The sequence below is a fragment of the Gorilla gorilla genome, chromosome 6 (genome assembly GCF_029281585.2).
Source record: "Gorilla gorilla gorilla isolate KB3781 chromosome 6, NHGRI_mGorGor1-v2.1_pri, whole genome shotgun sequence".
NCBI lineage: Eukaryota > Metazoa > Chordata > Mammalia > Primates > Hominidae > Gorilla > Gorilla gorilla.
Window position 1 is genome coordinate 153,292,834 of NC_073230.2, and position 26,839 is coordinate 153,319,672.

Genomic DNA, 26,839 nt, shown 5'->3' on the forward strand with positions numbered 1-26,839 from the left:
CCTGCGCCCGACCTGCGCCCGCGCACCGCGCCCTCGGGGCTCCCTGGGACAGCCCGCGGCCTGGCCCGTGCGCCCGGGCTCCCCTCCCCGCCGGCCCGGCACTTCCCAGCTCTGACGCGGGAGCTTCTTTCACACCAATGGGGCTCGCGCGCGGAGGGGCCCTGCCCCTCCTCCGGGAAGGTGTGTCCCTGTTTCCTCACCTGAAACTTCCTAGGAGAACCCGATCCCTCCCTCCCGTCGGGCGGCCAGGGGCGGGCCGCGGGTGGGGCGGCCGGGCCTGCGCTGGGGACGGCCCTGGGGACTGCGGCCGGCGCCGGGACCTGGAGGGGACGCTGGGGCCGAAGCAGCATGTGACACCGACCAGGTGGGTGCCCTCCTCCCGTCTCGGCCCTGGGATCCCGGCGGCTGTGGAGCCCGGCGGAGGTGGGGCAGGGACAGGAAGGAAGAAGAAGCCAGGCCTTTCCCAGGGATCAGCCCCCGCTGGGTCCGGGGCGCAGGCTCCGGAAATGGGTGGGGGGGGCTGGGCCCGCAGGCAGGGCTCGGGGTGTGTGGCTGAGGACCCTGGTGGGGAAGAGGAGAGGAACTAGAGGAAATGTTGTTGCCTACAAGTTTGCTTCCGGTCGGGTCCCGCCTAGGAAATGGGCACCCTGCCCCCAGACGTTCCCCGGGCCGATAATCAGGGCTCTTTCTTCAAAGTAGGCGCCCTGGGGAAAGCTAAGCCATATCAGAAGGAATAACTGAGATTCCCTTTCTAGGCTGTTCCTTACCTGGAGAGGTTTTATCGGCTCCTTTTCCTTAACCAGGCCGGGGCCTTTCCTTATGTATCTCCATAGGTATTTGCATACTGTGTGAGTCTATGTGTAGCTTCTCTCCGTGTTAACCAAAGCTCCGTAACCTGGAACAGTGAATCCTGCCCTGCCCCTCACCCCAGTTCCCTGCATATGGGGAGCATCCTAAAGCTTGATGTGAATCACAACATTGCATTCTTAGCAAGGTGGAAAGAAGTTATTTAGAGTTGGGGGCTGAGGTAGGGGTCGGGGTGCTAGAATGCGGACGCAGAGCTCTAGAACCCCTGAGCATCTTTTGCAGTTGCCTTCCGGCAAGACTACCGGAGGACAGCCAGTTGTGATACTACGTCATTTCCAGATCTCAGTCCCTTTCTTCCCTTCCTGGATCTTGGGTTCCAAAGACAGATTTGCCCTCCTGTCTACCTAGAAGTGAACTCTGGCCAGGACTCTTGTCTGGTTGAGAGAGAAGGGTGTGTCAAACAGATGAGAGAGGGTGGTTTTCCTTTCGAGCTTCCTCCCTAGCTTGCTCCCCTACTGCACTCCACTGTCTGGCCTTACATCTTGGGCCTAATCCAGAGGTCCCAGCTCCAGCTAAAAAGCTCTTGATGTGGCCTCTGTCTCAGACGTCTTGTTTTATCCACATTTGGAGCATGAAGAAGTTCCTGGCATAGGCCTTAGCAAAATGGGTGTCATTTGTTAACCAATCTGTGGGCCTAAAACTGAAGCCATGGCTAGTGAAGGAGTCCTGGGGAGCTGGGAAGATGGGATGAGGGTGTGTCAGTTCTGGGTGAGACTGATATGCAGGAGGAATGTATGTCATGGTCCTAGTGGGGAGGAGAGAGAAATCAGGAGGAGTGCAAAGGAATCCCTCTCATCAACAGAATATAGTGATTCTCAATAGAGAGAAGAGTGTTCATGTATTAGAGGTCCTGAGAGTGTATCAGTGCCCTTAACGCGGTCTGTCTGAGGTTCCGTGGCCACATTACATGTGGTGTCTGTGGGATAGACAGGAATACGTCATTTGTGGTGTCTGGAGAGATCAGTCGCTATGTGGTATGGACAGGAATGGAGTCACTCGTAGGGTCTTGGGTTCAACGGGAGCAGCATTACTCAAGTGTCAGTGGTATAGACAAACAGGTGACGAACAGCTCTAGGGTAGACAGGGGCTGGGTCACTCACAGTGTCTGTGGAGTAAGCAGGAGCTGATCACTTATAGTGCCTGCAAGGTAGACTGGAACAAAGTCACCCTCAAGGTCTATGTTAATACACAAACACGTCACTCACACTAATGTTATCTCTGTGGATGCCACCAGGACCACAGATGAGATTGTAGAGTGTAAGTCAGCATTGACACTGATAATGTTCTTATATAAACCATCTGGTCTATAAGGCAGTTGGTGTGACATTTTCAGACATTAGAGAATAGATAAATGTGTATTACAGCGTTCACTGGCATGGTGGGACTTTCCTGCAATGGATAGAACACACATTGTAGTAGTCAGTGGTCCAGAAAGCTACCCCTGTTTTGATATCTTTGTAGTATTGAGGGCAGTGATGTCAAACAGTGAATAAAGTTATATATCTATGTGGTGATCTTATTTTAACCTCAATATTATTTTAGTGATTTGTAAGTCAGAATATTTGAAATCAACCTTGCTAGAAAATCCAGGAAGCATGGTCCTCAAAAATATATATATGGCACTGAGTCTCAGTTCAAAGATTTGGCAGTTTGATTGGGGAGGGGTTGTATCCTTGAAATACAGTGTTGTTTCTAGTGACTAGAAATAGACAAGAGCTAAGGTGTTGGGGGGGGCTCTAGGGAAGATAGTGAGCTCTGTCACACATTGTGTTAAAGGGATGACTTGAAGCTTTGCCTCTCAAGAAGTCACATGTGGGTGAGGTTATGTGGATGCAAAATGTCTGTGGTCTGAAGCAAGGCCGTATCCCCATAATCCCATGCCCTGGCTTTGCCTGTACACAGATAAACAGTGATTATTCACCCTCAGTGGAGAAGGAGATGAGGATGTTTGCACTCTAACGTAATGAGCATTGCAAAAAACTCCCTCCTGATGCCTTTACGTGAGTAAGACCATGATTTACAGATTTCCTTTCACTTTGTCACATTTTAGCTTTGTCATGCCTGATTGCAACGGGATCACTGAGATAGGATCAAGTATAGGGAACGTGGGGTATGTTCTCCCTTTGCGGTAACTGGTGGCTGAGCAGGTGACCACTGATATTTCCAAATGAAAAAAGACAGTTAGGAACGGTGTCAATGGGCTTGCAGGTTCAGGCATGCACTGTGCCACTAGATTGGAACAGAAAATGTCCAGGTAGCGCATGGTATTTATAGATATACCCTAGATATGGCAGAAACACACTTTTATTTAGAGGCTACTTGTTTTGAAGACGTGATGGTGTATATGGAGGAGAGGGCCTGAACCATAGAGATGTAAGTGAGGAGAGACTACAGGTTTAGTCCCATGGTCTCCTTAGGCCAAGTTTCAGAAAGTGTCTTAAAGTGAGCAAGTATATTATTCGATGTGTGGTTGAGAGAATAGGGCCACATCACAGAATCACCCATAGGGATTATAGTATTTTGTACTTAAGGGCTAGACATAGGGAGCCAATCGCACATGGTGTCAGTTAACTGGAAAAGGACATAAAAGTCCTTCTGCCTGTGTACAATTATGTCAGACATATCTCTTTGCCCCATATAGATGGTATCTCTGTCTCTGGGATGGCCAGAATCTTGTCACATACTACTCTGCAGTGTGCTAGGGACCTGCCTGTTTGGTTATGTCAGGCTCTATTGCAAGAGTTTGTAAGGATGGCTCAGTGTGTGTGTGTGTGTGTGTGTGTGTGTGTGTGTGTGTGTATGTGTGTGTACACAGTGGCTAAGCAGGACAGTATTCTGAGCAGGTGAGTTTTCAGTTTAAGCCTGGACCAGACAAGAACGGTGCACGGTCAGGTGCAGCCTTGGGTCCATATAATTCTGGGGTCTTCTCTGGACTGATGGCCTTCCAGCTTTCTTTCAGTAGGACCTCTAAGTGCTTACAGGAGACTTAAGTCAAGCAACTTTGCTTCAGGTTTGCCCATACCATTTGCTTAAGAGACTTGAGCAAGGGTCTAGGGTCTTTGACTTTTAGTTTCTTCATCTGTAAATTGAGCAGTTTCTGTGTGTCTCTGAAGGTCCTTCCGGCTTTATGAATCCTGTGTTTCTCTCTTACACTTATTCTCTGTCTCTCAGATCAACAGTATTTACCACAGCCACCATTTCTATGACCCTTAAAGATAGCAGTGTACATTTTTATGTTACCTTATTTAATCTTTACTAGAACTGTGAAGGAATCCTTTTATCTCCTTTTTAAAGATAAGAAAATGGATGTTCAAATAAATTTAATGGTTTCTACAATTGTCTTAAAACCAGCAAAGATACCGGAGAGGCACTACCAAACACTGATCCACACTCTTTTAACTCTATATTCTTCCGTCATTCATTCATACAATACATCTTTGTTGAGGGCCAACTAGGCTTCAGGCAGAGGGGGTTATATGGCAGTGTTTGTCCCATCATGGTGCTCATAATCTAGCCTGGAAAATAGACATTAAATATGACATGACAAGTGCAAGGTGTGTTTGAGGAGAAGCAAAGGATTCTCTGTTGCAAAAGAGGATTCCAGGCAGAGGAGCAGTGTCTGCAAAGGCCTACAGGTGAGAGACAGAGAGAGAAGTGAGCTAAAGACACTGAAAGCCAGTGGGAGAGGGGGGATGGGGGCAGGGACAGATGGTGACAGGTGAATAGGCTGCTAGAGAAGAAGGCAGAGCCAGGTTGTGCAGGGAGTATAACCCATGCTGAAGATTTAGATTTCATCTCAAGAGCGTTCAGAGGCTGCCGAAGAATCTAAGCTAGAACTGGTGCTTTTGAAGCTCACTTAGGTGCTGTATGGAGAAAGGACTGGAATAGCGTGAAATGGGTGGAGGCCAGTGCCCAAGCTGTGGCCGGGTGCAGTGGCCCGGGCGAGACGGTAGCAGCATGCACCAGTGGAGAGGGATGGGACAGAAGTGGACAGTCTTAAGGGATATTTAGCAGATGAGGTCAATAGCACATGGTGATTGATTAGATATGGGGAATCTGGGCCAGGAGGGAAACAAGAATTTTATTTTATTTTAATTAATTAATTTATTTATTTAGAGACAGAGTCTCACTCTGTCACCTAGGCTGGAGTGCAGTGATGTGATCTTGGCTCACTGCAGCCTCTGCCTCCTGGGCTCAAGGGATCCTCCCATCTCAGCCCCCAAGTAGCTGGAACTACAGGCACGTGCCACCATGCTCCACTAATTTTTGTATTTTTTGTGGAGACAGGGTTTCACCAGGTTGTCCAGGCTGGTCTCAAACTCCTAGATTCAAGCAATCAACCTGCCTCAGCCTCCCAGAGTGTCAGGATTATATATATAAAGTGCATTGGGAAACTCAGTTTCTCATCTGTAAAATGGGCAGAATAATGGTACCCATCTTATACGATGACTCTTAGATGTATGGCACATACATATTTTAAAAAGCATTTCATTATTTTTAATGACATGTATGCAGGAAAACCTTAGTGTTTCAGAATGAAAAATAAGAAAAATTAATTTGTTGTGTATACAGCTCTAAATGTTTAAAGTTCTGTGTAAACTGTTAATCATGATTTTAGGAAAAGGTGGGCATTTTCCATTGAAGTAAAAGGATCACATTTTATTCTGACCTGAATTTCATTCTTTATGTGAAAAATATTTATTAAACACTGAGTATAGGCCAGTATTAGGCTAAGTATGGATAATTCAGCAAGTCATAGTTCTTAATCTCATAAATTTTACCATCTATTGGTTGCAATAGAGGGTAACTCAAAATACACACATCATTATATAATTATAATTGTATAAATGCTACAAAGGAAAAGTAAAGTGAATTATAGTTGGTAAGTGCTACAAAGAGGGGTACAATTTAACCTAGTTAAAAGATCAGGGGAGGCCGGGTGCGGTGGCTTACGCCTATAATCACAACACTTCGGGAGGCCGAGGCGGGTGGATAACGAGGTCAGGAGATTGAGACCATCCTGGCCAAAATGGTGAAACCCCGTCTCTACTAAAAGTACAAAAATTAGCTGGGTGTGGTGGCACACACCTATAGTCCCAGCTACTCGGGAGGCTGAGGCAGGAGAATCGCTTGAACCCGGAGGTGGAGGTTGCAATGAGCCAAGATTGCGCCATGGCACTCCAGCCTGGGTGACAGAGCAAGACTCCGTCTCAAAAAAAAAAAAAAAAAAAGAAAGAAAAAAAAAAGACTGGAGGAAACTGAAGGGGTAAAACCAGGAAAATGTAATACCACAAGTAACAAGAGAGTATTTCTAACCTCAGTACTGTCAAATACTGACAAGAACCACCCAAAATGAAGATCCATAAGGTCTTCTTTGGAATTAACAACATGTCGATTGTAGGGAATATTGGCAGAATGCCGCTATCAAAGCTGGGTTGGAGGCAGGTGGGATGTGAGAGTATGAAGACAGCAGATAAGAGCAACTCCTTCTAATCATTTGAAAGATGAGAAGAATGTGGGAATGCTTCCATACCCCAGGGGTGGTTCAGCAGGGATGTTGAAGGTATGAGTGCACAGGGTTCCTGGGGAAGCAGGCTAGAAATGACAGAGTATGGAAAGGAGGGATACGTCTTTTCCTGACTGAGGGCAGAAGATAGAAAGAGTGGAAATACAGGTTGCTTTGGATCGCAAGAAATTGAGGTGAGAGAAACCCAGTTCCATCAGTTTCTATTTTCTTTGCAAAATAGGAGATGAGGTGTTCTGCTGGAAGTGAGAAGAAAGGCAGGAAGGTCGAAATCAAAAGACAGGAAGGTCAAAAGAATTAATGAGAAGAGTTCATATGGATACTGAGGCCAAGGGGAGAGTAAGGTGATGCAGAAAGCACCCTTCTGTGGTCCTCCATCAAGGTGGTAATGTGTCTAGTTCAACACTAATCCAATAAGGCTGTTATCATCCCACTTTACAACAGCTACCTCTAGAATTGGAAACAAAACTGTTAGTTACAATGCTGTAGTAGACACTATGGAAAATAGAAAGATGAGTAAACTCCAAACCCTCTGTAAAGAAGATGACACCATAGCACCTCACACATTGGCTATCATAGCCTGGCCTATTTTAACTGATGTCCACAGCTTAAGAGGAAGACCCTCTCCTGACACTGCTTCTCTGGCCTAATAGATCTGAGGTGTGTCCCTTGCTGTGTCTGGGGGTTATATGAGGATGAGTCACTCCTAGTGTCCGAAGAGTAGACAGGGAGAGACAGAAGATGACATAATGGAGTCTAGAGAGAACTGACAACTGGGAGCTTCTGGGCACTCTCTGACAATGGTCCTCTGCTATAATTTAATTGTTCATTATGACCTGTTTCCCTCACAAGACCACAGGCTCCATGATGACAAGATCTTTATCTCATTCACTACTGAATGCCCCACACTTAACAGGGTCGCTAGGAAAATATTTATGAAATAAATACATCAATGACAAGTTTTTTAGAGGCTATTGCTTATTTTGTTGAGAACCTGTTGTCTCAAAGAATGACCCTAAATGGAACCAAATAAATGCATCACTCTTCTTTTTTATGGTCTCTTCCTCTGATAGGTAAAAGCAGAGTTGTTAGAAACATTTGTCTTTGATTCCTCCTTAGGATTCAGCCCTGATGGAGGCTGAGGAGGCCCAGCATGGAGCCTCTCCTCCCATCTCTGCCATAGAGGAATTCAGCATTATCCCTGAGGCTCCCATGAGGAGCAGCCAGGTCTCTGCCTTGGGGCTTGAAGCTCAAGAAGATGAGGACCCATCCTATAAGTGGAGAGAGGAACACAGACTCTCAGCAACTCAGCAGAGCGAGTTAAGGGATGTGTGTGACTATGCAATTGAGACGATGCCCTCTTTTCCCAAGGAAGGTTCTGCAGATGTGGAGCCCAATCAGGAAAGCCTTGTGGCTGAGGCCTGTGACACTCCGGAAGACTGGGAGGCAGTACCCCAGAGCCTAGCAGGCCGACAAGCAAGGACTCTAGCTCCCCCAGAGCTCTGGGCCTGCCCCATTCAGAGTGAGCATCTAGACATGGCCCCATTTTCCAGTGACCTGGGAAGCGAAGAAGAGGAGGTGGAATTTTGGCCAGGACTTACTTCTTTGACATTGGGATCTGGACAGGCAGAAGAAGAAGAGGAAACCTCTTCAGATAACTCTGGTCAGACCAGATATTATTCTCCCTGCGAAGAGCATCCTGCAGAGACCAACCAGAATGAAGGCTCTGAAAGTGGGACTATCAGGCAGGGGGAAGAGCTGCCATCTGAGGAGCTGCAGGAAAGTCAAGGGCTCTTGCATCCCCAGGAGGTCCAAGTTCTGGAGGAGCAGGGACAGCAGGAAGCAGGATTTCAGGGGGAAGGAACTCTGAGGGAGGATGTTTGTGCCAATGGGCTATTAGTAGGGGAGGAACAGATGATAGAGCAGGTTAATGATGAAAAGGGAGAACAGAAGCAAAAACAGGAACAGGTACAAGATGTGATGCTTGGGAGACAAGGAGAAAGAATGAGGCTCACTGGGGAACCAGAGGGTCTGAATGATGGTGAGTGGGAGCAGGAGGATATGGAGAGGAAGGCTCAGGGTCAGGGAGGTCTAGAACAGGGAGAAGAGAGGAAGAGGGAGCTGCAGGTGCCAGAAGAGAATAGGGCGGACTCTCAGGACGAAAAGAGTCAAACCTTTTTGGGAAAATCAGAGGAAGTAACTGGAAAGCAAGAAGATCATGGTGTAAAAGAGAAAGGGGTGCCAGTCAGCGGGCAGGAGGCGAAAGAGGCAGAGAGTTGGGATGGGGACAGGCTGGGGGCAGTGGGAGGAGCGAGGAGCAGGGAAGAGGAGAATGAGCATCATGGGCCTTCAATGCCCGCTCTGGTAGCCCCTGAGGACTCTCCTCACTGTGACCTGTTTCCAGGTGCCTCATATCTCGTGACTCAGATTCCCGGGACTCAGACAGAGTCCAGGGCTGAGGAACTGTCCCCCGCAGCTCTGTCTCCCTCACTAGAGCCCATCAGATGCTCTCACCAGCCCATTTCTCTACTGGGCTCCTTTTCGACTGAGGAGTCACCTGACAAGGAAATAGATCAAAACAGCCAGCAAGAGGGATCCAGGCTGAGGAAGGGAACAGCGTCCAGCCAAGGGACTGAGGTGGTCTTTGCCAGTGCATCTGTGACTCCTCCAAGGACACCAGATTCAGCTCCTCCCAGTCCTGCTGAAGCCTACCCCATCACACCTGCCTCGGTATCTGCCAGGCCCCCAGTTGCCTTTCCCAGGAGGGAAACCTCTTGTGCTGCACGTGCTCCAGAAACTGCCAGTGCCCCTCTCTCAATGGATGACCCATCTCCCTGGGGGACTTCTGAGATATGCCCGGCTGCCCTCCATGGCTTCCCCTCCACTGGGACCAGCCCTCCGAGGCTCCCAGCCAACTCCACAGGCACCGTCCAGCACTTACGGAGTGACTCCTTCCCTGGTTCTCACAGGACAGAGCAGACTCCAGACCTGGTGGGAATGTTGCTTTCCTGCTCCCACTCAGAGCTGCCCCAGAGGCCCCCCAAACCTGCCATCTACAGCTCTGTGACCCCAAGAAGGGACAGAAGGAGTGGTAGGGACTACAGCACCGTTTCAGCATCCCCTACTGCCTTATCTACGCTGAAGCAGGACTCTCAAGAATCCATCTCAAATCTAGAGAGGCCCAGCAGTCCTCCCAGCATCCAGCCCTCGGTCTCCCCACATAATCCAGCCTTTGCCACAGAGTCTCCTGCCTACGGTTCTTCCCCATCCTTTGTCTCCATGGAGGATGTGAGGATCCACGAACCTCTGCCCCCTCCTCCCCCAGAGAGGAGGGACACCCATCCCTCCATGGTGGAGACAGATGGCCATGCTCGTGTAGTGGTTCCCACGCTGAAGCAGCATAGCCACCCTCCTCCATTGGCCCTAGGTTCAGGGCTGCATGCCCCCCATAAAGGCCCACTTCCTCAAGCCTCTGACTCCGCTGTGGCCAGGCAGCACCGACCTCTGCCATCTACCCCAGACAGCTCCCACCATGCTCAGGCCACCCCCAGGTGGAGATACAACAAGCCGCTACCCCCTACCCCTGATTTTCCACAGCCCCACCTTCCTCCCATTTCTGCTCCTGGTAGCTCAAGGATCTACAGGCCTCTACCCCCACTACCCATCATAGACCCTCCCACCGAACCACCCCCATTGCCCCCAAAGTCCAGGGGGAGGAGCAGGAGCACTCGGGGAGGACATATGAACTCAGGGGGTCATGCCAAAACAAGACCTGCTTGTCAAGACTGGACAGTCCCCCTCCCTGCCTCTGCTGGACGCACCTCCTGGCCCCCAGCCACAGCTAGATCAACAGAGTCTTTCACTTCCACCAGCAGGAGTAAGAGCGAAGTGTCCCCTGGCATGGCTTTCAGCAACATGACAAACTTCCTATGCCCCTCTTCCCCTACCGCTCCCTGGGCTCCGGAGCTCCAGGGACCCACCTCTAAGGATGAAGCAGGGGTCTCAGAACACCCTGAGGCCCCTGCGAGAGAACCTTTGAGAAGGACAACCCCTCAGCAAGGAGCCAGTGGCCCAGGGAGGTCACCTGTGGGCCAAGCAAGGCAGCCAGAAAAACCCAGCCATCTGCACCTGGAGAAGGCGTCCAGCTGGCCCCACAGGCGGGACTCAGGGAGGCCACCAGGGGACAGCAGTGGACAGGCTGTGGTTCCTAGTGAGGGGGCCAACAAGCACAAGGGCTGGAGCCGGCAGGGCCTGCGCAGACCTTCCATCTTGCCTGAGGGCTCTTCAGGTGAGCAAGAACCAGGACCACAGTGACACATCAGACCAAGCTTTTCCCAGCTCTTCCCACCTCATCCCATCTTCTGTCCCTAGGGTTCCTAACATTCTCTCTGCTGGCTTCGCTCACATGTGTGCCTAACCTCAACACAGAGAGAGCCCCGAAGTGCCCTCCAAGCTCCTTGGGATGCTCTTCCTTCTTCTTCCCCTCTATCTCCCTGTCTCTCCCTCAACCAGCACCTTCTTTGGATGTCCCAAGGTTATTTTGGACTCCCTTCTACTCTTCAGTTACAGTCCCTGCTTGCTCTCCTCCTGGGTAGTAGAAAAGGCCTTCTGTACTTGTCCCAGTCCCATCCTGACCCGTGGCTCAGGAAGTCACTGGTACTGATCTCTTTCACGCTCTCTGCTTTGCCACTTTCTTCCCTCCCAGTTTCCCAATAAAGCCCATTTTCCCTTCTGGACCCCTACATCTCCTGCTGTAGGTCTTCTTTGGCTCTCTCTATCCCTCTGAAATCTCAGTTATCTTCCCCATTTCCACTTTTAGATTCAAGAGGTCCAGCTGTGGAGAAACATCCAGGACCCTCAGACACTGTTGTTTTTCGGTAAGTCACCCTCTCCCCTAACAGCCACACTGTACTCTCTTCACTTGGGATACTGAGAGTCCCCTAGTGAGGATTTCAGTTGATAAGGGTTCTGAGACCCCGAATGGCTCATTCCTGTTTCTTCTTGGTGTAAGGAGGAGAAGAGAGAGATGCCGGGATGCCAGCTTAGGGAGATTGTCTTTATCTACCTCATTCGGTCAGCCGAGCCTACGAGTCATCCATCTTCCCAAGCCCTATGGCTGTGAACTAAACCCCACAAAAGCTCCATGTTAGCCCAAGTGGGTCAAGTTGCAACTCTGTGCCTCTCCAGGGGATTTGGTCTTGACATCCCAGCACACATCCCAGAGGCTAGAGACTTTGTCCCCCACAGTCACCTGGGGTGCTCTGTGTCTAATGGCCAGTAGGTACCCCAGAGCCCTTCTTTACTCCACAGGGAGAAAAAACCAAAGGAGGTGATGGGAGGCTTTTCAAGACGGTGCTCCAAACTCATCAACTCCTGTGAGTACCTTGAAGTGGAACTATAGACCCAGGTGGGCATTCTGCCCAGCACTGGAGAGGGGCTTGTGGCTGTCAGCAGTGGGGTGGGGATGTCCCTAGTGAGAAGGCATTGCAGAAGATCTGTTTCCCTGCCTCCGCTCACCGTCCCTTCTTCCTGCTTCTCTTCCTTCCCATGCTTCTTTGCCCTGCAGCCCAGCTGCTTTACCAGGAGTATAGTGATGTTGTCCTGAATAAGGAGATCCAGAGCCAGCAGCGGCTGGAGAGCCTGTCCGAGACACCCGGGCCTAGCTCTCCGCGGCAGCCTCGGAAGGCCCTGGTCTCCTCCGAGTCATACCTGCAGCGGCTTTCCATGGCCTCCAGCGGCTCCCTCTGGCAGGAAATCCCCGTGGTGCGCAACAGCACCGTGCTGCTCTCCATGACCCATGAAGACCAAAAGCTGCAAGAGGTACTGGGCAGGCCATGGTGGGGAGGGGGCTACAGAAAAGATGACAAGGTCTTGTTTGCTAGCATCCTTCTCTCCTGCTCACCACTGCCACCAAGAGTCGGCTGTCCCCACCACACAGGCGTGTGTACATGCCACAGCTGTGGGTCATGTCCATTCTGAAGAAGTTGAATTGTTTTCTGGATTTCACCACCTCCCCTTTCATCCTCACCTCCTCATGCCATAGGCCACTTGCTCCTACCTGATGTTGGTCTGGGCTATACATGGTGGCCATTGCCTCTGAATTTGTGTGGAGGAATGTGGAGTTAATCCCATCATCACTGCTGTTTCAGGGTAGAGGAAAGCTTCCCTGTTCAACCAGGGTTTCAGGCTACACTACAGTTTTCCTCTTTAGCCAAGGCACATTCTGGGGCTCTTTGTTGGGTCCCTTGAAGAGGGCCCCTTGCAGCTGTCCTGTGGTCCATCAATCTAACAGGGGCCTTAGAGTGATCATCAGTCCCTGCTTGGTTGTTACTCCCAACAGCAAGACTGAACTAGAGGCTGTTTGTCTGATTCTAAGCTATTACCATTAGTAAGTTTTACATGGAGAGCGCCTCTTATTAATTTGTCTGAAATATGGGGTAAAACCTTTCTTCCCAGAAAGACAGTATGGAACAATGGAATAGAATAATGTTTAAGAAATTAGGTTCTGGAAGAAATGACCTGGATATGAAGACCACTTTTTTTTTAAATTATTAATTTATTAGAGACAGGGTCTTGCTCTGTCACTCAGGCTGGAGTACAGTGGTACAATCATTGTTCACTGCAGCCTCAACCTCCTGGGCTCGAGCAATCCTCCTGCCTCAGCCTCCCAAGTAGCTAGGACTACAGGTATATGCCACTATGCCTAGCTAATTTTTTAATTTTTTGAAAAGATGGTGTCTCACTGTGTTGCCCAGTTGTCTCGAGCTCCTGGGCTGAAGCAATACTCCCGCCTCGGCCTCCCAAAGTGCTGGAATTACAGGCATGAGCCACTGAGCCCAGCCCCAGAGCCCACTTCAATATTTCCAATTTACCTTTGGCCAAATGACATGATCTTTCTAAGCCTCATTTGTAAAACTGAGGTTTCCTCATTTGTAAAACTGAGATACAAACAGTTACTGCAAGAAATCAAGAAACATGAATGCCTGGTACATAGTAATTTCTCAAAAAATGTTGACTTTTCATTTTAAGTAAGCCAGACCTAGGTTTGAAACATGACTTCACCATTTACTAGCTTAGGCAGCCTTATAACACCACCAAATCTCAATTTCCTCACTTGCAAATTGAGGATAATAATGCCTACCTTTCAGGGTTGCCGAATGGTTTAAATGAAATAATGCATATCTAATTTAGCAGTAATATTTGATGTATAGTTTGATAAATATTAGTGCTGTACTCTCTGCCTTTCAGAGGCAGGGAGGAGTAAAATTTGGGCCAGGAGGACTTATGGATAGACAATGCTTTTACCAAGTCAGAGAGAGAATACATTTTTAGACTTTGCAAAGTTCAGACTTGAGAGCCCTGTTGTGGCTGCAAATTTTTAAGCACAGAGAAGATATTTAGAAAATAACTCATCTTCCCCATATTTGTTGACCAAACAGTGGGAGATGACACGAGTTCTAGCTCTCTTTTACCAACTCCAGCATGCTGGGAAGTCCAGCAGGGCTCCTATTCCAGCCCTGGTCTCATGTTTGTGAGAAGAAAGGGCTTTACATTTCTATCTCTTAAACACACACATTCATTTTATAAAGTAGTACCTCTGGGGTTCACAAAGTGCTTTCACAGGCTCCATTTCTTTCGACTGTTACATCTTCCACAGTGAGATGGGGGTCACTATATCCACATAAAAGGACACGAAAAGTGAGATTCTGAGAGGTTAAAGGAGCCACCCAAAGTCAGTCGTGTAGTGAATGTTAGAGCAAGGATGCAAATGAGCCTTCAGTGGCCCTGTTCAGGGTTGTTGTATGGGAGGGTCATCTGGCTGTGTCATTGGTCATCCAAGTCATCACCAGAGTGTGTCTCCTTTCTCTTTTCTATCCAGGCATCTCTCTTGAGGCCACATGCTTGGATGAAAAGCATGAGGAGCCCAGCTAGAGGCATGGTCATGAGTCATAGCGCCCCCTGCTGGAACCTCCAGACAAGTTCTCACATGCTGGGCATGCATTAAACCACAGCTGCGCCATCTTGTTCTCAGATATCCTGCTTCTGTCTCCTGCTTCTCATCTGTCCTCAAACCTCAAACTGAGCTCATCACCTTCATCCCCTAAATCTATGCCTTTTCAAAGTTCTCTGGCTCAGTAAATGACTCCATCATTCACCCAGGTGCCCGACTCAAAAAGCTTTTGCTGTGAGTACAAAACATTAGCTTTGAACCTTCCTTCTCTTTGAGGCCCCATTTCTAGCAAATAATCCAACCCTTCCAATTCTACCTCATAAATAATTATAAAATTAATCTACTTCTCTTCAGCTCCATGGCTATTCAGGCCTTCATCTCTCATGTGGAATTATTACAACAGTTTCTTAACATTGATGGCTTTTGCTTCTTTTCATCTTTTCTTCTCATTCTGCTTAGAAATAACTTTATAAAAAACAGGCTGGGCGCAGCAACTCACACCTGTAATCCCAGCACTTTGGGAAGCCGAGGCGGGTGGATCAACTGAGGTCAGGAGCTTGAGAACAGCCTGGCCGATATGGTGAAACTAAAAAATACAAAAATTAGCTGGGCGTGGTGGTGCATGCCTGTCATCCCAGCTACTCAGGAGGCTGAGTCAGGAAAATGGCTTGAACCTGGGACGCGAAGGTTGCAGTGGGCTGAGATCGTGCCACTGCACTCCAGCCTGGGTGACAGAGCAAGACTCCATCTCAATTCCAAAGAAAAAAAAAATAGTAACTTTATAAAAAACAAATCTGGTCAAGTTATTCTCCTATGTAAAGCCTGTTTTCATTGTCCCATTGTCTTAAGTCCAAACAATTTTACATTGTTTACATTACCCTTCAGGCCTCCTCGACTGCTGCAGCTTCATCTCTGGCCACTACTGCTGTACACTTGGTTCAAAAAATGCTCAATTTATTTAGTTTAGTTAGTTTGTTTGTTTGTTTTGAGATGGGGTTTCACTCTGTCACCAGGCTGAAGTGCAGTGGTGCAATCTGGGATCACTGCAACCTCACCTCCCAGGCACAAGCAATCCTTCCGCCTCAGCCTCTCAAATAGCTGGGACTACATGTGCACGCCACCACATCCGGCTAATTTTTGTATTTTTTGTAGAGACAGGGTCTCTCTACGTCGCCCAGCCTGGTCCTGAACTCCCAGACTCAAGTGATGCACCCACCTCAGCCTCCCAAAGTGTTGGGATTACAGGCATGAGCCACTGCGCCCAGTCTACTTAGCTTTTTTAATATAAATTTCATTGTGTATATTCAAGATATACAACATGATGTTCTGGGCTACATGTAAATAGTAACAGAATTACCCTAGTGAAGCAAATTAACATATTCATCTCACTTTGTTACTCATTTTTTATTCTTGTTTTTGTTATTTAGATTTCTTGAAAGCATATTTTTCTTTTATACCTTTGAAGGCCTGTACCTGTACCCTAGATTAAATCCTACTCAGATGCTCTTCCCCTCCCCGCAGATCAACTTGGGTTCTGGTGTGACTGTGAACCATAAAAGGACCTTGCTCACCGCTCTATCCCCAAAACATTACACAGTGGCTGGCATATTCCAGAGGGTAAATAAAATCCTTAATTAATCTTCCTCATCTCCAACCTCGTAGGTCAAATTTGAGCTGATTGTGTCAGAGGCCTCCTACCTGCGCAGTCTAAACATAGCTGTGGATCATTTCCAACTTTCAACTTCACTCCGGGCCACACTTTCCAACCAGGAGCACCAATGGCTCTTCTCTCGTTTACAGGATGTGCGAGACGTCAGCGCCACGTGAGACTCCCCTTCTCCTAAACACCACTCACTCAGCCTCACTGTTGTTAGGCTTTAAATGTTCCTTTATTTTTCCCCCTCTTAGAAACCCTTTCATTTTCACAGTTATGGGAAGAAATTGGGCCTCAGTTTCTTCCATGATTCCCGATGGTTATAGGAAGAAGAATGGCAAGAAGAGGAGAGTGCCTGTGGGTGGATAGATCCATTAATGGATAAGTAAATGAGCAATGCTTCCTGGGTTGAGGCTTTGGATTACTGTGGTCATGCACTGCATTGGAGATGAGGTGGAAAAACCATCTAAAGATCAGAAAACCTGAACAGGGTCAAAAGAAGAATGAGAAATGGAATATTAGAATAAAAGTGTTAAATCAGGCTCAAACTCAGGACAGTTTTGGAGCGAATTCTAGTGCATAGCAAGGAGCTCAGAGCAGAGAGTCAATAGAAGTTATTGGCTAATGGAGTGAAGAAGTCACCAGCTCAGTGTACATCAGGGGCCAGTCAGCTGCTTAGCTGAGGTCCAGAAGTCTTATGAGACTCATTTAAATCCTGTACAGGTTCCTTTCAGACCTGGAAGAGAACTTTGAGAACAATATCTTCTCCTTCCAAGTATGTGACGTAGTCCTGAACCACGCCCCAGACTTCCGCCGGGTCTACCTGCCTTATGTCACCAACCAGACCTATCAGGAACGCACCTTCCAGAGCCTGATGTGAGACTCAACCCCCATTTAATCCCCATGTAGGCCCTGCGGTGACCATGCACCAGTCCCCAGCCCAGAGGGCTATCCCAAGAGCACACCTTCCCCATTCCGCCCTCTGTATTGGTTCCCCCAGCATCACATCTGAGCGCCCTGTACATCAGCTCCCACCGCTCTTTCCCAGCCCACAGATACTCCACTGACCTCCCTTCCCTGCGCCTTCACTGCATCCCCCATTGCTCCCCACATCCCCCCTCCCCTAAGGCTCACTCTCCGTGCAGGAATAGCAACAGCAATTTCCGGGAGGTCTTGGAGAAGCTGGAGAGCGACCCCGTCTGCCAGCGCCTTTCCCTCAAGTCCTTTCTGATTCTGCCCTTCCAACGCATCACCCGCCTCAAACTGCTGCTCCAGGTAGGGCAGATGCTACCTTGATCCTCTCCCCTTAACTCAAAGGGATGCCCTCAGGAAGACCCACAACAAAGGACCAACCATTCTTCTGCCAGGTGTCCAAGTCCTGTCTCCCTGCTGCCCACTGCCTGCTTGCTTAGAAATATTTGCTGCTAAAATGTGGTCCCTGGGCTTCTCCATTCACCAGCCCCCAATCATTTCTTCCTGTTTCCCATTTCTTCCTCCCATCTCACTCCTGCCTACTGTCTGTTCAATAGAACATTCTGAAGAGAACACAGCCTGGCTCCTCGGAGGAGGCAGAGGCCACGAAGGCACACCACGCCCTGGAGCAGGTAGGCAGCCGCCACCTCCGCTCTGACCCTCTGTGTGTTCTTCTCAGAGAGGTCTTTCCCACCTAGGCCCATGACTCCAGGGAGCATGGGAGGTGGGACCCTGTTGGGAGAGCTTAGCCACCTCCCTGCATCCGCCAAACTTCCAGACATACACACCCCACGGCCACCTCTCCCACACCGAGCACACTCCACATCAAGGGACTGTGCCCTCTCCACCATCACCCCCACATTCAGTCTCACTTTTACTCAGTCCAGGAATGTTCTGCCAAGTCATACAAAGTTGCCTAGGACTTGTGCTTGATACTGCCTGCCCAATTCCAGCCTGGTAAAAATGACCGAGGCTGTCATAACCTATTTCCAGATTGCTTGTAGGAGACTCAAAGGTCAAAGCCTCTAACACAGTGCCCTTCCCCTTTCCTCACTCTCTGCACCCCCTAGCTGATCCGGGACTGCAATAACAATGTCCAGAGTATGCGACGGACAGAGGAACTAATCTACCTGAGCCAGAAGATTGAGTTTGAGTGCAAAGTGAGTCGGTCCCATGCACCCCATCCCTGCCCATGAACTCCCTTAACATGTCCTGCAGATCACCCCCTAACCTGGAACCACCTTGCTCACATTATCCCCAGCCCCTCCCCTCATTTCTGCCCACCTTCTGTTCTGTCCTATTTCTGGGAGGCCTACTTGGGTCTCCAAGACATACTGCTAAGTGAAAAGATGAAGGTAAAGAATTGTGTGTATATTATATCACCTCTGGTATAGAAGTGGGAGGATACAAATCTATACAGGTATCTGCTTGTGTGTGCACGAGGAAACTCTGGAAGGAGAACAAGAAAAAAAGGAACAGCGGTTACCTGAGGACAAGGGCGGTGCATTTGAGAAATGGGCAAATGAGAGAGAACTTTTCAGGATGAGCCTTTATAAAAGAATGTTTTGGTGCTTGAGTCATTTATTACTTTATCAAATCTCTTTCTAGTATAATCAAACCCACATAAGATTGGATCCAAATTTAGAGCCAGCATCCCTCATTGAAATACAAATCTAAAATAGACATTCCACATTCAAATTCCAACTTAGAACAGATACTATCTTTTTTTTTTTTTTTTTTTTTTTGACAGAGTCTCACTCTGTCGCCCCAGGCTAGAGTGCAGTGGTGCGATCTTGGCTCACTGCAACCTCCACCTCCCAGGTTCAAGCGATTCTCGTGCCTTGGCCTCCCGAGTAGCTGGGATTCCAGGTCTGCACCACCATGTCTGGCTAATTTTAGTATTTTTAGTAGAGATGGGGTTTCACCATGTTGGCCAAGCTGATCTCCAACTCGTGGCCTCAAGTGATCCGCCCACCTCTGCCTTCCAAAGTGCTGGGATTATAGGTGTGAGCCACCACGCCCGTGCTTAGAACACATACTATCTTTACACTCCTGAAAAAGAAGGAAAATCCCTTATTCACATACTAAGCATAGACCACACCCTCATCTTTAACCAAATTCCAGCTCTAAGACGCCCCACCTAGTTCTTCTTCTCAGCCCCATGTTTGATTCCAGCTGCTCAAATATCTCTGGTATAAAAAATGGAATTGATACCAGACCTGCCTCTAATGTTTTATTTTAACCTCTAAGACACATATAGTGTTCACTGACTTGTTCCATCACATACCCTGATTGGACTCTTCCATCCCTCCTTCAGTTCAGGCTTCTAGGGCAGAGCTGTCCCACACACTCACTATCCTGAGTTGGACCATAGGCATCTTCTATTTGCCTGAGCATACGACCATGGGAGCCACACACCAGTGGACAGTGGTAGTTAGAGGGTTCAGAGAGAGAGAGAATCTAAGTGATGGGTTATGAGCCAGAAGGCAGATGTGGAAGAGATGCTTGTTCAAGGTGGAACTTGCATGGAAGTGGCATGAGGAGGAGGGTGGGACTGGGAGCAAACCTCATGCTTCTCCCATCTGTGACACTGCCTTCTCTCTCTTCCTCTACCCTGTAGATATTCCCGCTCATTTCTCAGTCACGCTGGCTGGTGAAAAGTGGGGAGCTGACAGCCTTGGAGTTCAGTGCTTCCCCAGGGCTACGAAGGAAGCTGAACACGCGTCCAGTCCACCTGCACCTCTTCAATGACTGTCTGCTGCTGTCTCGGCCCCGAGAGTCAGTGACTGGAGTGGCAGGCCAGGGCACAAGAGGGGAAGGGGATGAGGAAAGAGGGGAGTCTGAAAGGGAGAGAGAAGGGTCATGTTCCTAGAAGAGCCCTTCTCAATGGCTTAACCCATAGAGCCCAGGTCATAGCCTAGAGAAGAGAAAAACAAGCCCAAAGCAAAAAGGGGATCCCATCAAACTATATCATAAGACCACATGGCAGGACATGTAATATGGTATAGACACAGAGCAAAATGTAGCAAATTAGCTTATCACATTCTCACATGAGTCTATTTGTGGCTTCTTTGGACTGGCCTCAACCAGCTATTCTAGAGTTACTTAGCTAATTCCAGATCTTAAGTCTCTGGTCTTAAGGTTCTTGGGAAATGTATATAAATTCCATCTCTTCACCTCTTTAAAGTGGTAATGTATCCATTGCACTAGGTGTGTGGTTTGCCAGACTAGGACAAATCCCTGAGGACCCTGGAGCTACCATCTTGGGAGCAAGTTAGGACCATCTTATGGTTTTTGTGGGAATTTGCAGGCTGTAGATGTAGGGATTTCGAACCCAAGGTTATGAGGGTAGGTGAAGTATGGAAACTCTAGAATCAGGTTGAAAAGATTTGTATTTTGCAGGGGTAGCCGATTCCTGGTATTTGACCATGCTCCCTTCTCCTCCATTCGGGGGGAAAAGTGTGAAATGAAGCTACATGGACCTCACAAAAACCTGTTCCGACTCTTTCTGCGGCAGAACACTCAGGGCGCCCAGGCCGAGTTCCTCTTCCGCACGGAGACTCAGTGAGATGGGGCTGGGCAGAGGAGCTGGGGGTGGGGGAAGATGGGCAGCCTAGAAAAGAAGTGAGACCAAGGCAGAAAATGTGTCCAGAAGACAGCCACAGCCTCGTTTAGCCCATTCTGGACTGGGGACCACCATAGAGAAATTCAGACTCCTAAAACTAATGGATAACTTGCAGGAGATTGAGGTGGGAGAGGGTACAAAGTCACCACCGAGGCTTAGCATCTATTTTATACTCTTTACTCCAGAAGGACAAGGTCTGTGTAGTATCAGAAAGGAGAAGGACTGGTATGGAGTGAGCAAGGAATTGGAATACTGGTATCTGTGAGCACATGCCTCCATGCCTGAGACAGAAACCCTTCTATGCCCCAGCTGGTGGGCACAGATGTGAATAAGACAAGTGCTGGGTGACTTTTACTTTCTGTGCTCCCATCTTCCAAACCAGTCCTCTATTGACCAGAAATCCATAGTGTTGAGAATGCTGATTTGCTCATGTTTTCAATAATAATAAAATAAAATACATTCACACAGACATACATTTTTGAGAGTATTAATAGTACCTATAAAATCTGGAACACAGTGCCTGCAATAATGAACATGTAAAAGCCTGTAGGTGTTATTGCTATTATAAAAGATATATGAACAGTCATTTAAAAGTTTGACGTATCTAAGTGTTTGAGGATCCCTATGTTGTAGACACTTTTTCAGTTTTGTCCCTTGGAAGATACTTCAGAGTGGGACCGATAACACCTGTTCTCATTTATTTAACAGAAGGACTAGTATCGGAGTTTGTGTGCAAAACAGCACATAAGTCAAATAATCAGGTGCAGATGCATGTTGTTGGTTTGGTGCTTTGGGCACTGTGCCTGGAACAGTAATAGTGTCCGTTCCCAGTTACCTAGGCACAACTGGGCACAGAGGCTAACAGAATGCAGAAACCTTCAGATGATTACAAACCTAAGCTTGGATTACACCGTGCAAAAACAACAAATAAAACAGTAGACATATCTCCCTGATCTAATTATTATTATGAAACAATGTTCATCTCTGAGATATTTGGTTGAAGGGAGATAGGCAAGCGAGTGTCAAGAATCATGCAGAATGATGGAGGGAATCTAAACTGACATGAACACTTCGCTTAGCACAATTTCCAAAACAGAAAATCTCCAGACTTTATGACTAATGAACTTTACGCCCCAACTTGGAAGATATGAGAAGGCATTAGGAGGATAATTCTGGAAAGAGAAGAGGAAAAGTAAAGTGTGACAAGACACATTCACATATAGTTCAAGATTGTGTCATGTTTCCAACCAAAAAGAGTCCTATATAGTTTTTGATAGAAGTCATGGAACTAGATAAGTCCTTCCCACAGTCTTTTGCCATCCCCATCCTTGGCCCTCCTCCTACACCCCCACAATTGATGCTATGACCCTGCTTTGTTTTCTCAGAAGTGAAAAGCTTCGGTGGATCTCAGCCTTGGCCATGCCAAGAGAGGAGTTGGACCTTCTGGAGTGTTACAGTGAGTGAGGGCCTAAGAGGGAGAGAAAAGCAAGCAGGGTCAGATGTCACCTTTGGATACAGGAGTTTAAAGGGCTGGGTGGGAACTCTAGGCTTCCGTTTATTGATATTCCGTAAAATGTCAGGGTGGAAGATTGGCCTCTAGAGCTTAAAAACCTGAAATATATCGCCTAAAACTGCTCATCACTATGGCAGTCCCCCTTCCCCATACATTCCCTTCCTTGGGCAATAGTTTGCTCTTTTTAAAAATATTTGCCCCCTTAAGTCTAAACTGACATTATTTTGCCTAGATTTTACCTGCTTGAAGGTCTTGTGGGGGTAGGGGAAGAAAGCCTGACAGTGGTGGGAGGTGTGCAGGAGGATAGCACCCCAGATCTATCTTGACCACACTTCTCCTAAGAGGATGACCTGAGGTCACCTACCCCAGGCTTCTGGGTGCCCATGGGGAGCCACAGGTACACACACATTATGTATGTGTCTGTGTTCACACCAAGACTGGGCTTCTTATGCCTCTCATGTCAGCCCCACAGTTGTCCTCCAGCAAAGATTCCCTAATTTAAATCCAGAGAGAATCTGATCTCAACCCTGGACCTTTAGTGACTGAAAAGAACAAACAACTACAAGGAACCCTGGGAATGAAGTAGGAGAGCCATGTAGTAACTGAACGCTGTTAACTTGCTCACTGTGCACTCCATCTGCTGGCTTCAATTCCCCAGTGGGTGAGGAGGGCAGGAGCATTCTTCCTCCTTCATTTTGACCTTGTGAATGGCAGATGGGGAGGATCTTGAGAAAGCAAATAGTAGTGCAGTATTCCGTTTATTTTACAAGAGAATCAAGGCAGTGTGGTAACATAAAAGAGCCATAAACCCACATATGATGGAATACTGAGAGGTGAAGCATTCTCTGAGGCTTGTTTTCTTGAGCTTCAGATCTATGGACATGTCCCCTAGTTCTCAAAAACATAGAAATAGAGAAATCTTGAATGTCCTCAAGATTCATCTGATCAACCTTGATCAATAACCATCTTGATCATTCATAGATGAGGAAACTGAAGCTCCAGGTCAAACCTGGGACACCACTAGTTAAGTCTTTCTTGGTTCCACATCTGGTGCTGGGAAGAAAATGAAGAATAAGACACAGACTCAGATTTTATAATCCAGTTGGAGAGGCAAAACACATCCATGTAGCAGTTAAATAAGGGATAAATGCCTTGGCATGAACAAGCAGTCTTAAAAGAGTTCAGAACCCATTGAAGACTAGAGTCAGGGACGGTTTCAGAGGGAAGATGGGTCATTAGCTGGATCTCAGGTATTTGAGATGATCACAATGTATTTCTCAACCCGTCTCCTCTGGAGAAGTGGAATTTTTGGTCCATTTCATTTCTGGTATGTCTATTTCTTTATTAACCATTTTCAAATTTCCTCTTTTGTCTGTGACTTTCAACAGCCCAAATCTGTCTCTATCTCAAGTCCTCCCACGCCACCCCCCTCCAAGTCCCTGTCTGTGTTCCAATCCCCTGCCTCTGCTAACCTCTCTTCACACTCTTCTCTTCCAAAGACTCCCCCCAGGTACAGTGCCTTCGAGCCTATAAGCCCCGAGAGAACGACGAGTTGGCACTGGAGAAAGCCGACGTGGTGATGGTGACTCAGCAGAGCAGTGACGGTAAGCGGGAGCATGCGTGAGCAGCAGGCCAGGCACTGCAGGCAGGGCAGTGCTGGGAGTGTGTTCACTTCCTGCAGCTGTCGTGACAAAGTACCATGGACTGGGTGGCTTATGGCAATAGAAATGCATTCTCTCACAGTTCTGGAGGCAAGAAGTCCCAAATCAAGGTGTGGGCAGAGCCGTGCGTCTTTTGAAACCTGTAGGGAAGATCCTTCCATACCTTTTCCAGTCTGGTAGCCCCAGCTGTTCCTTGGCTTGTGGCAGCATCCCTCCAATCTCTGCCTCTGTCTTCCTGTGGCTAGCTGCCTTCCTGTGTCTGTGTCCAAGTTTTCCTCCTTTATTTTTTTATTTTATGTATTATTATTATTTTTGAGACAGAGTCTTGCTCTGTTGCCCAGGCTGGAGTGCAGTGGCGCAATCTTGGCTCACTGCAACTTCCACCTCCTGGGTTCAAGTGATTCTCCTGTCTCAGTCTCCCAAGTAGCTGCATGAGCCACCACACCTGGCTAATTTTTGTATTTTTAATAGAGATGGGGTTTCACCATATTGGTCAGGCTGGTCTTGAACTCCTGACCTCAAGCAGTCCATCCCCCTCGGCCTCCCAAAGTGCTGGGATTACAGGCGTGAGCCACCACGCCCAGCTCAAGTTTTCCTCCTTTATATAGACAGCTGTTATACTGGATTAATGGCCACCTTACTCCAGTATGACCTCATCTTAACTTTATTAATTATATTTGTGGCAACCTCATTCCCCATAAGGTCACATTTTGAGGTACAGAGGATTAGAACATCAACATAAATGTTGGGAGGGACACGATGCAACCATAACAGTGGTGAAGGCTCAGGAATGGACAGCTGTAGACTTGGCCACACCCAGGGCCGCCATGTTAGGACACTTGGAGGCTGGGTTTATGCTGGAGGCTCCCCAGTTCACTCAGCCTGAGGATTCAGAAAAATCTCCAGGAAGGTGATCCAGAGAAGCTATCGTGAGCCTTTCCCAGGTAATTCTTCCCACTCACCCTGTGCCCACAGGCTGGCTGGAGGGCGTGAGGCTCTCAGACGGGGAGCGAGGCTGGTTTCCTGTGCAGCAGGTGGAGTTCATTTCCAACCCAGAGGTCCGTGCGCAGAACCTGAAGGAAGCTCATCGAGTCAAGACTGCCAAACTACAGCTAGTGGAACAGCAAGCCTAAGTCTTCTCTGAGAGGAGTTTCGTGAGCTGAAGAACAAGCTGCTCATGGCAAGGGCTGGCCCCAGAACCCTGCAAGAGAGGCCTTCTGTGGATGGAGAACTAGGCCTTCTCAAAGCTCAAGGACAAAATCCAGCTAACCCAGTCCCTCGGCCCAGGCCTCCTTTCGTGCTTTGTGCTTGGTGGGGGGGATTTCGAGGGACTTTGCACTGGACTCTGGGAACCTTTCATCATTAAAAAAAAGGGGACCATTGGGGCCTGAGCCAAGGAACTTTCCTTCTACTGCCTTATAGTGCTTAAACATTCTCCGCCTCCAGGGTGCAGATTCAGAGCTGGCCAGAGTTTCAGTGATAGCCGTATGTTAAACAGAATCTCACCTCAGTCTCCTGGAGGGAGATGTTTAAGAGGGGTTAACACATCAGATGGGAGGGTCAGCCCAGTAACCTCTAAGGTATCTTCCAACCTAGAAATTCGCCATAATTATGGTGCAAGGTCAGTGTGTCTCTGAGATCTATGTCTGTTAGTGGCAATGTGAGGGTGATACTCTCTCACTCTAATAAACTTGGCACTTCTCCGAGTATTTTCTTCTCAAACTCCTCAGCACTGAAAAAGGTTCAAAACATGGAATCCCAAGAGTTCCTGCCTGTTGGGGTTAGGTGTCATAAAAGTCTAAGGTGGTGCATAGGTGATGGCAGTTCCTGACTCCTGCTTTCTGACCCCTGAGAGTTTGGACAGATTTTCTGCTTGTTACAGCTTCAGAGGTTGTAGAAAAAGTTAGAAGTAATTGATAGGTGATGAAAACCCCATCTTTGCTGTACCCATAAGGTATACGTATAGACTAGTTTGGGTGGATTGGGCAAATCTGACTCCGACCATCCATGATTTTATATTGTGACCTGAATTATTGCGAAAATATCTTCTCAGCTGCTTTAGCTTTCTTCTTTGTGAAAGGCAGAATGGAAAGAGGCCTGGGATCCAAGTCACAAGACCCAAACTGCAGGCCCCACACTGCCACAGTTCAACCCTTCTGTGTCTCTGTGCCCTGAAATGTAAAACGTGGGCTTGAACCAAGTAACGTCCAAAGCCCTACTTAACTCTAACAAATGTGTTATTCTCTAGTTTCTTTCAGGTTGCCTGTCTCAGTTGAAGAATATGACTAAATTTTTTTCTCATTAGCATCCGTATATAACAATACCATAGTCATCTTTTGTGCCATCTTTTCATCTATAATAGTCCTTCCTTTGACACTCTACTACTCTGTTTCGTATTTAGGAGGCTCAAAAGTATAATTGCATTGCAGCCTTGTACAAAGGTAAGAATGATGCTATAAAATTTGTCCTAGGCCCACTTAACAATGATGTGACATATTTGTCGTCCTTTTAATAATACACACTGTTTTCAATATATCCCAACATGTTAGCTTGCTTAATTTTTTAATTTTTAAATGTTTTAAGTTTAATTAATTTTTTTGTAGAGACAGGATCTTGCTATGCTGCCCAGGCTGCTCTCAAACTCCTGGCCTTAAGCAATTCTCCTGACTTGGCCTCCCAAAGTACTGGGATTACAGGTGTGAGCCACTGTGTTTGGCCAGTTTACTTTATGTTGAAAAAAATTATCACTATAACCATTAAGATGTGGGCTAGGCTGGATGTGGTGGCTCACGACTGTAACCCTAGCACTTTGGAGGCCGAGGCAGGCGGATCACCTGAGGTCAGGAGTTCGAGACCAGCCTAGCCAACATGGTGAAACCCTGTCTCTACTAAAAATACAAAAATTAGCTGAGCATGGTGGTGCGTGCCTGTAATCCCAGCTACCCAGGAGGCTGAGGCAGGAGAATTGCTGGAACCCAGGAATCAGAGGCTGCACTGAGCCAAAATTGTGCCACTGCACTCCAGCCTGGGCAACAGAGTGAGACTCCATGTCAAAAAAAAAAAAAAAAAAAA

General features: G+C 47.8%; 1 protein-coding gene across 1 annotated transcript; it reads left to right on the forward strand.

Moving 5' to 3' along the window:
* Positions 1-257: 257 nt before the first annotated feature.
* On the forward strand, positions 258-26,082 carry ARHGEF5 (Rho guanine nucleotide exchange factor 5). The gene is made up of 15 exons (XM_031013232.3): positions 258-364; positions 7,511-10,679; positions 11,211-11,268; positions 11,702-11,766; positions 11,958-12,211; positions 16,005-16,165; positions 16,720-16,872; positions 17,142-17,271; positions 17,526-17,600; positions 18,039-18,128; positions 19,589-19,746; positions 20,371-20,532; positions 21,979-22,049; positions 23,606-23,710; positions 24,743-26,082. Exons 2-15 carry the CDS (start codon positions 7,523-7,525, stop codon positions 24,898-24,900), a joined length of 4,797 nt encoding a protein of 1,598 aa, XP_030869092.1. The 5' UTR covers positions 258-364; positions 7,511-7,522; the 3' UTR covers positions 24,901-26,082.
* The last annotated feature ends 757 nt before the right edge of the window (positions 26,083-26,839 follow it).

Excerpts from the sequence above, each read along its gene's own strand:
- ARHGEF5 (XM_031013232.3), top strand. The coding sequence starts at position 7,523 with ATGGAGGCTGAGGAGGCCCAGCATGGAGCCTCTCCTCCCATCTCTGCC. Across the intron at positions 12,212-16,004 it reads AAGACCAAAAGCTGCAAGAG|GTCAAATTTGAGCTGATTGT; the intron begins GTACTGGGCAGG and ends CCAACCTCGTAG. Across the intron at positions 18,129-19,588 it reads AGATTGAGTTTGAGTGCAAA|ATATTCCCGCTCATTTCTCA; the intron begins GTGAGTCGGTCC and ends TCTACCCTGTAG.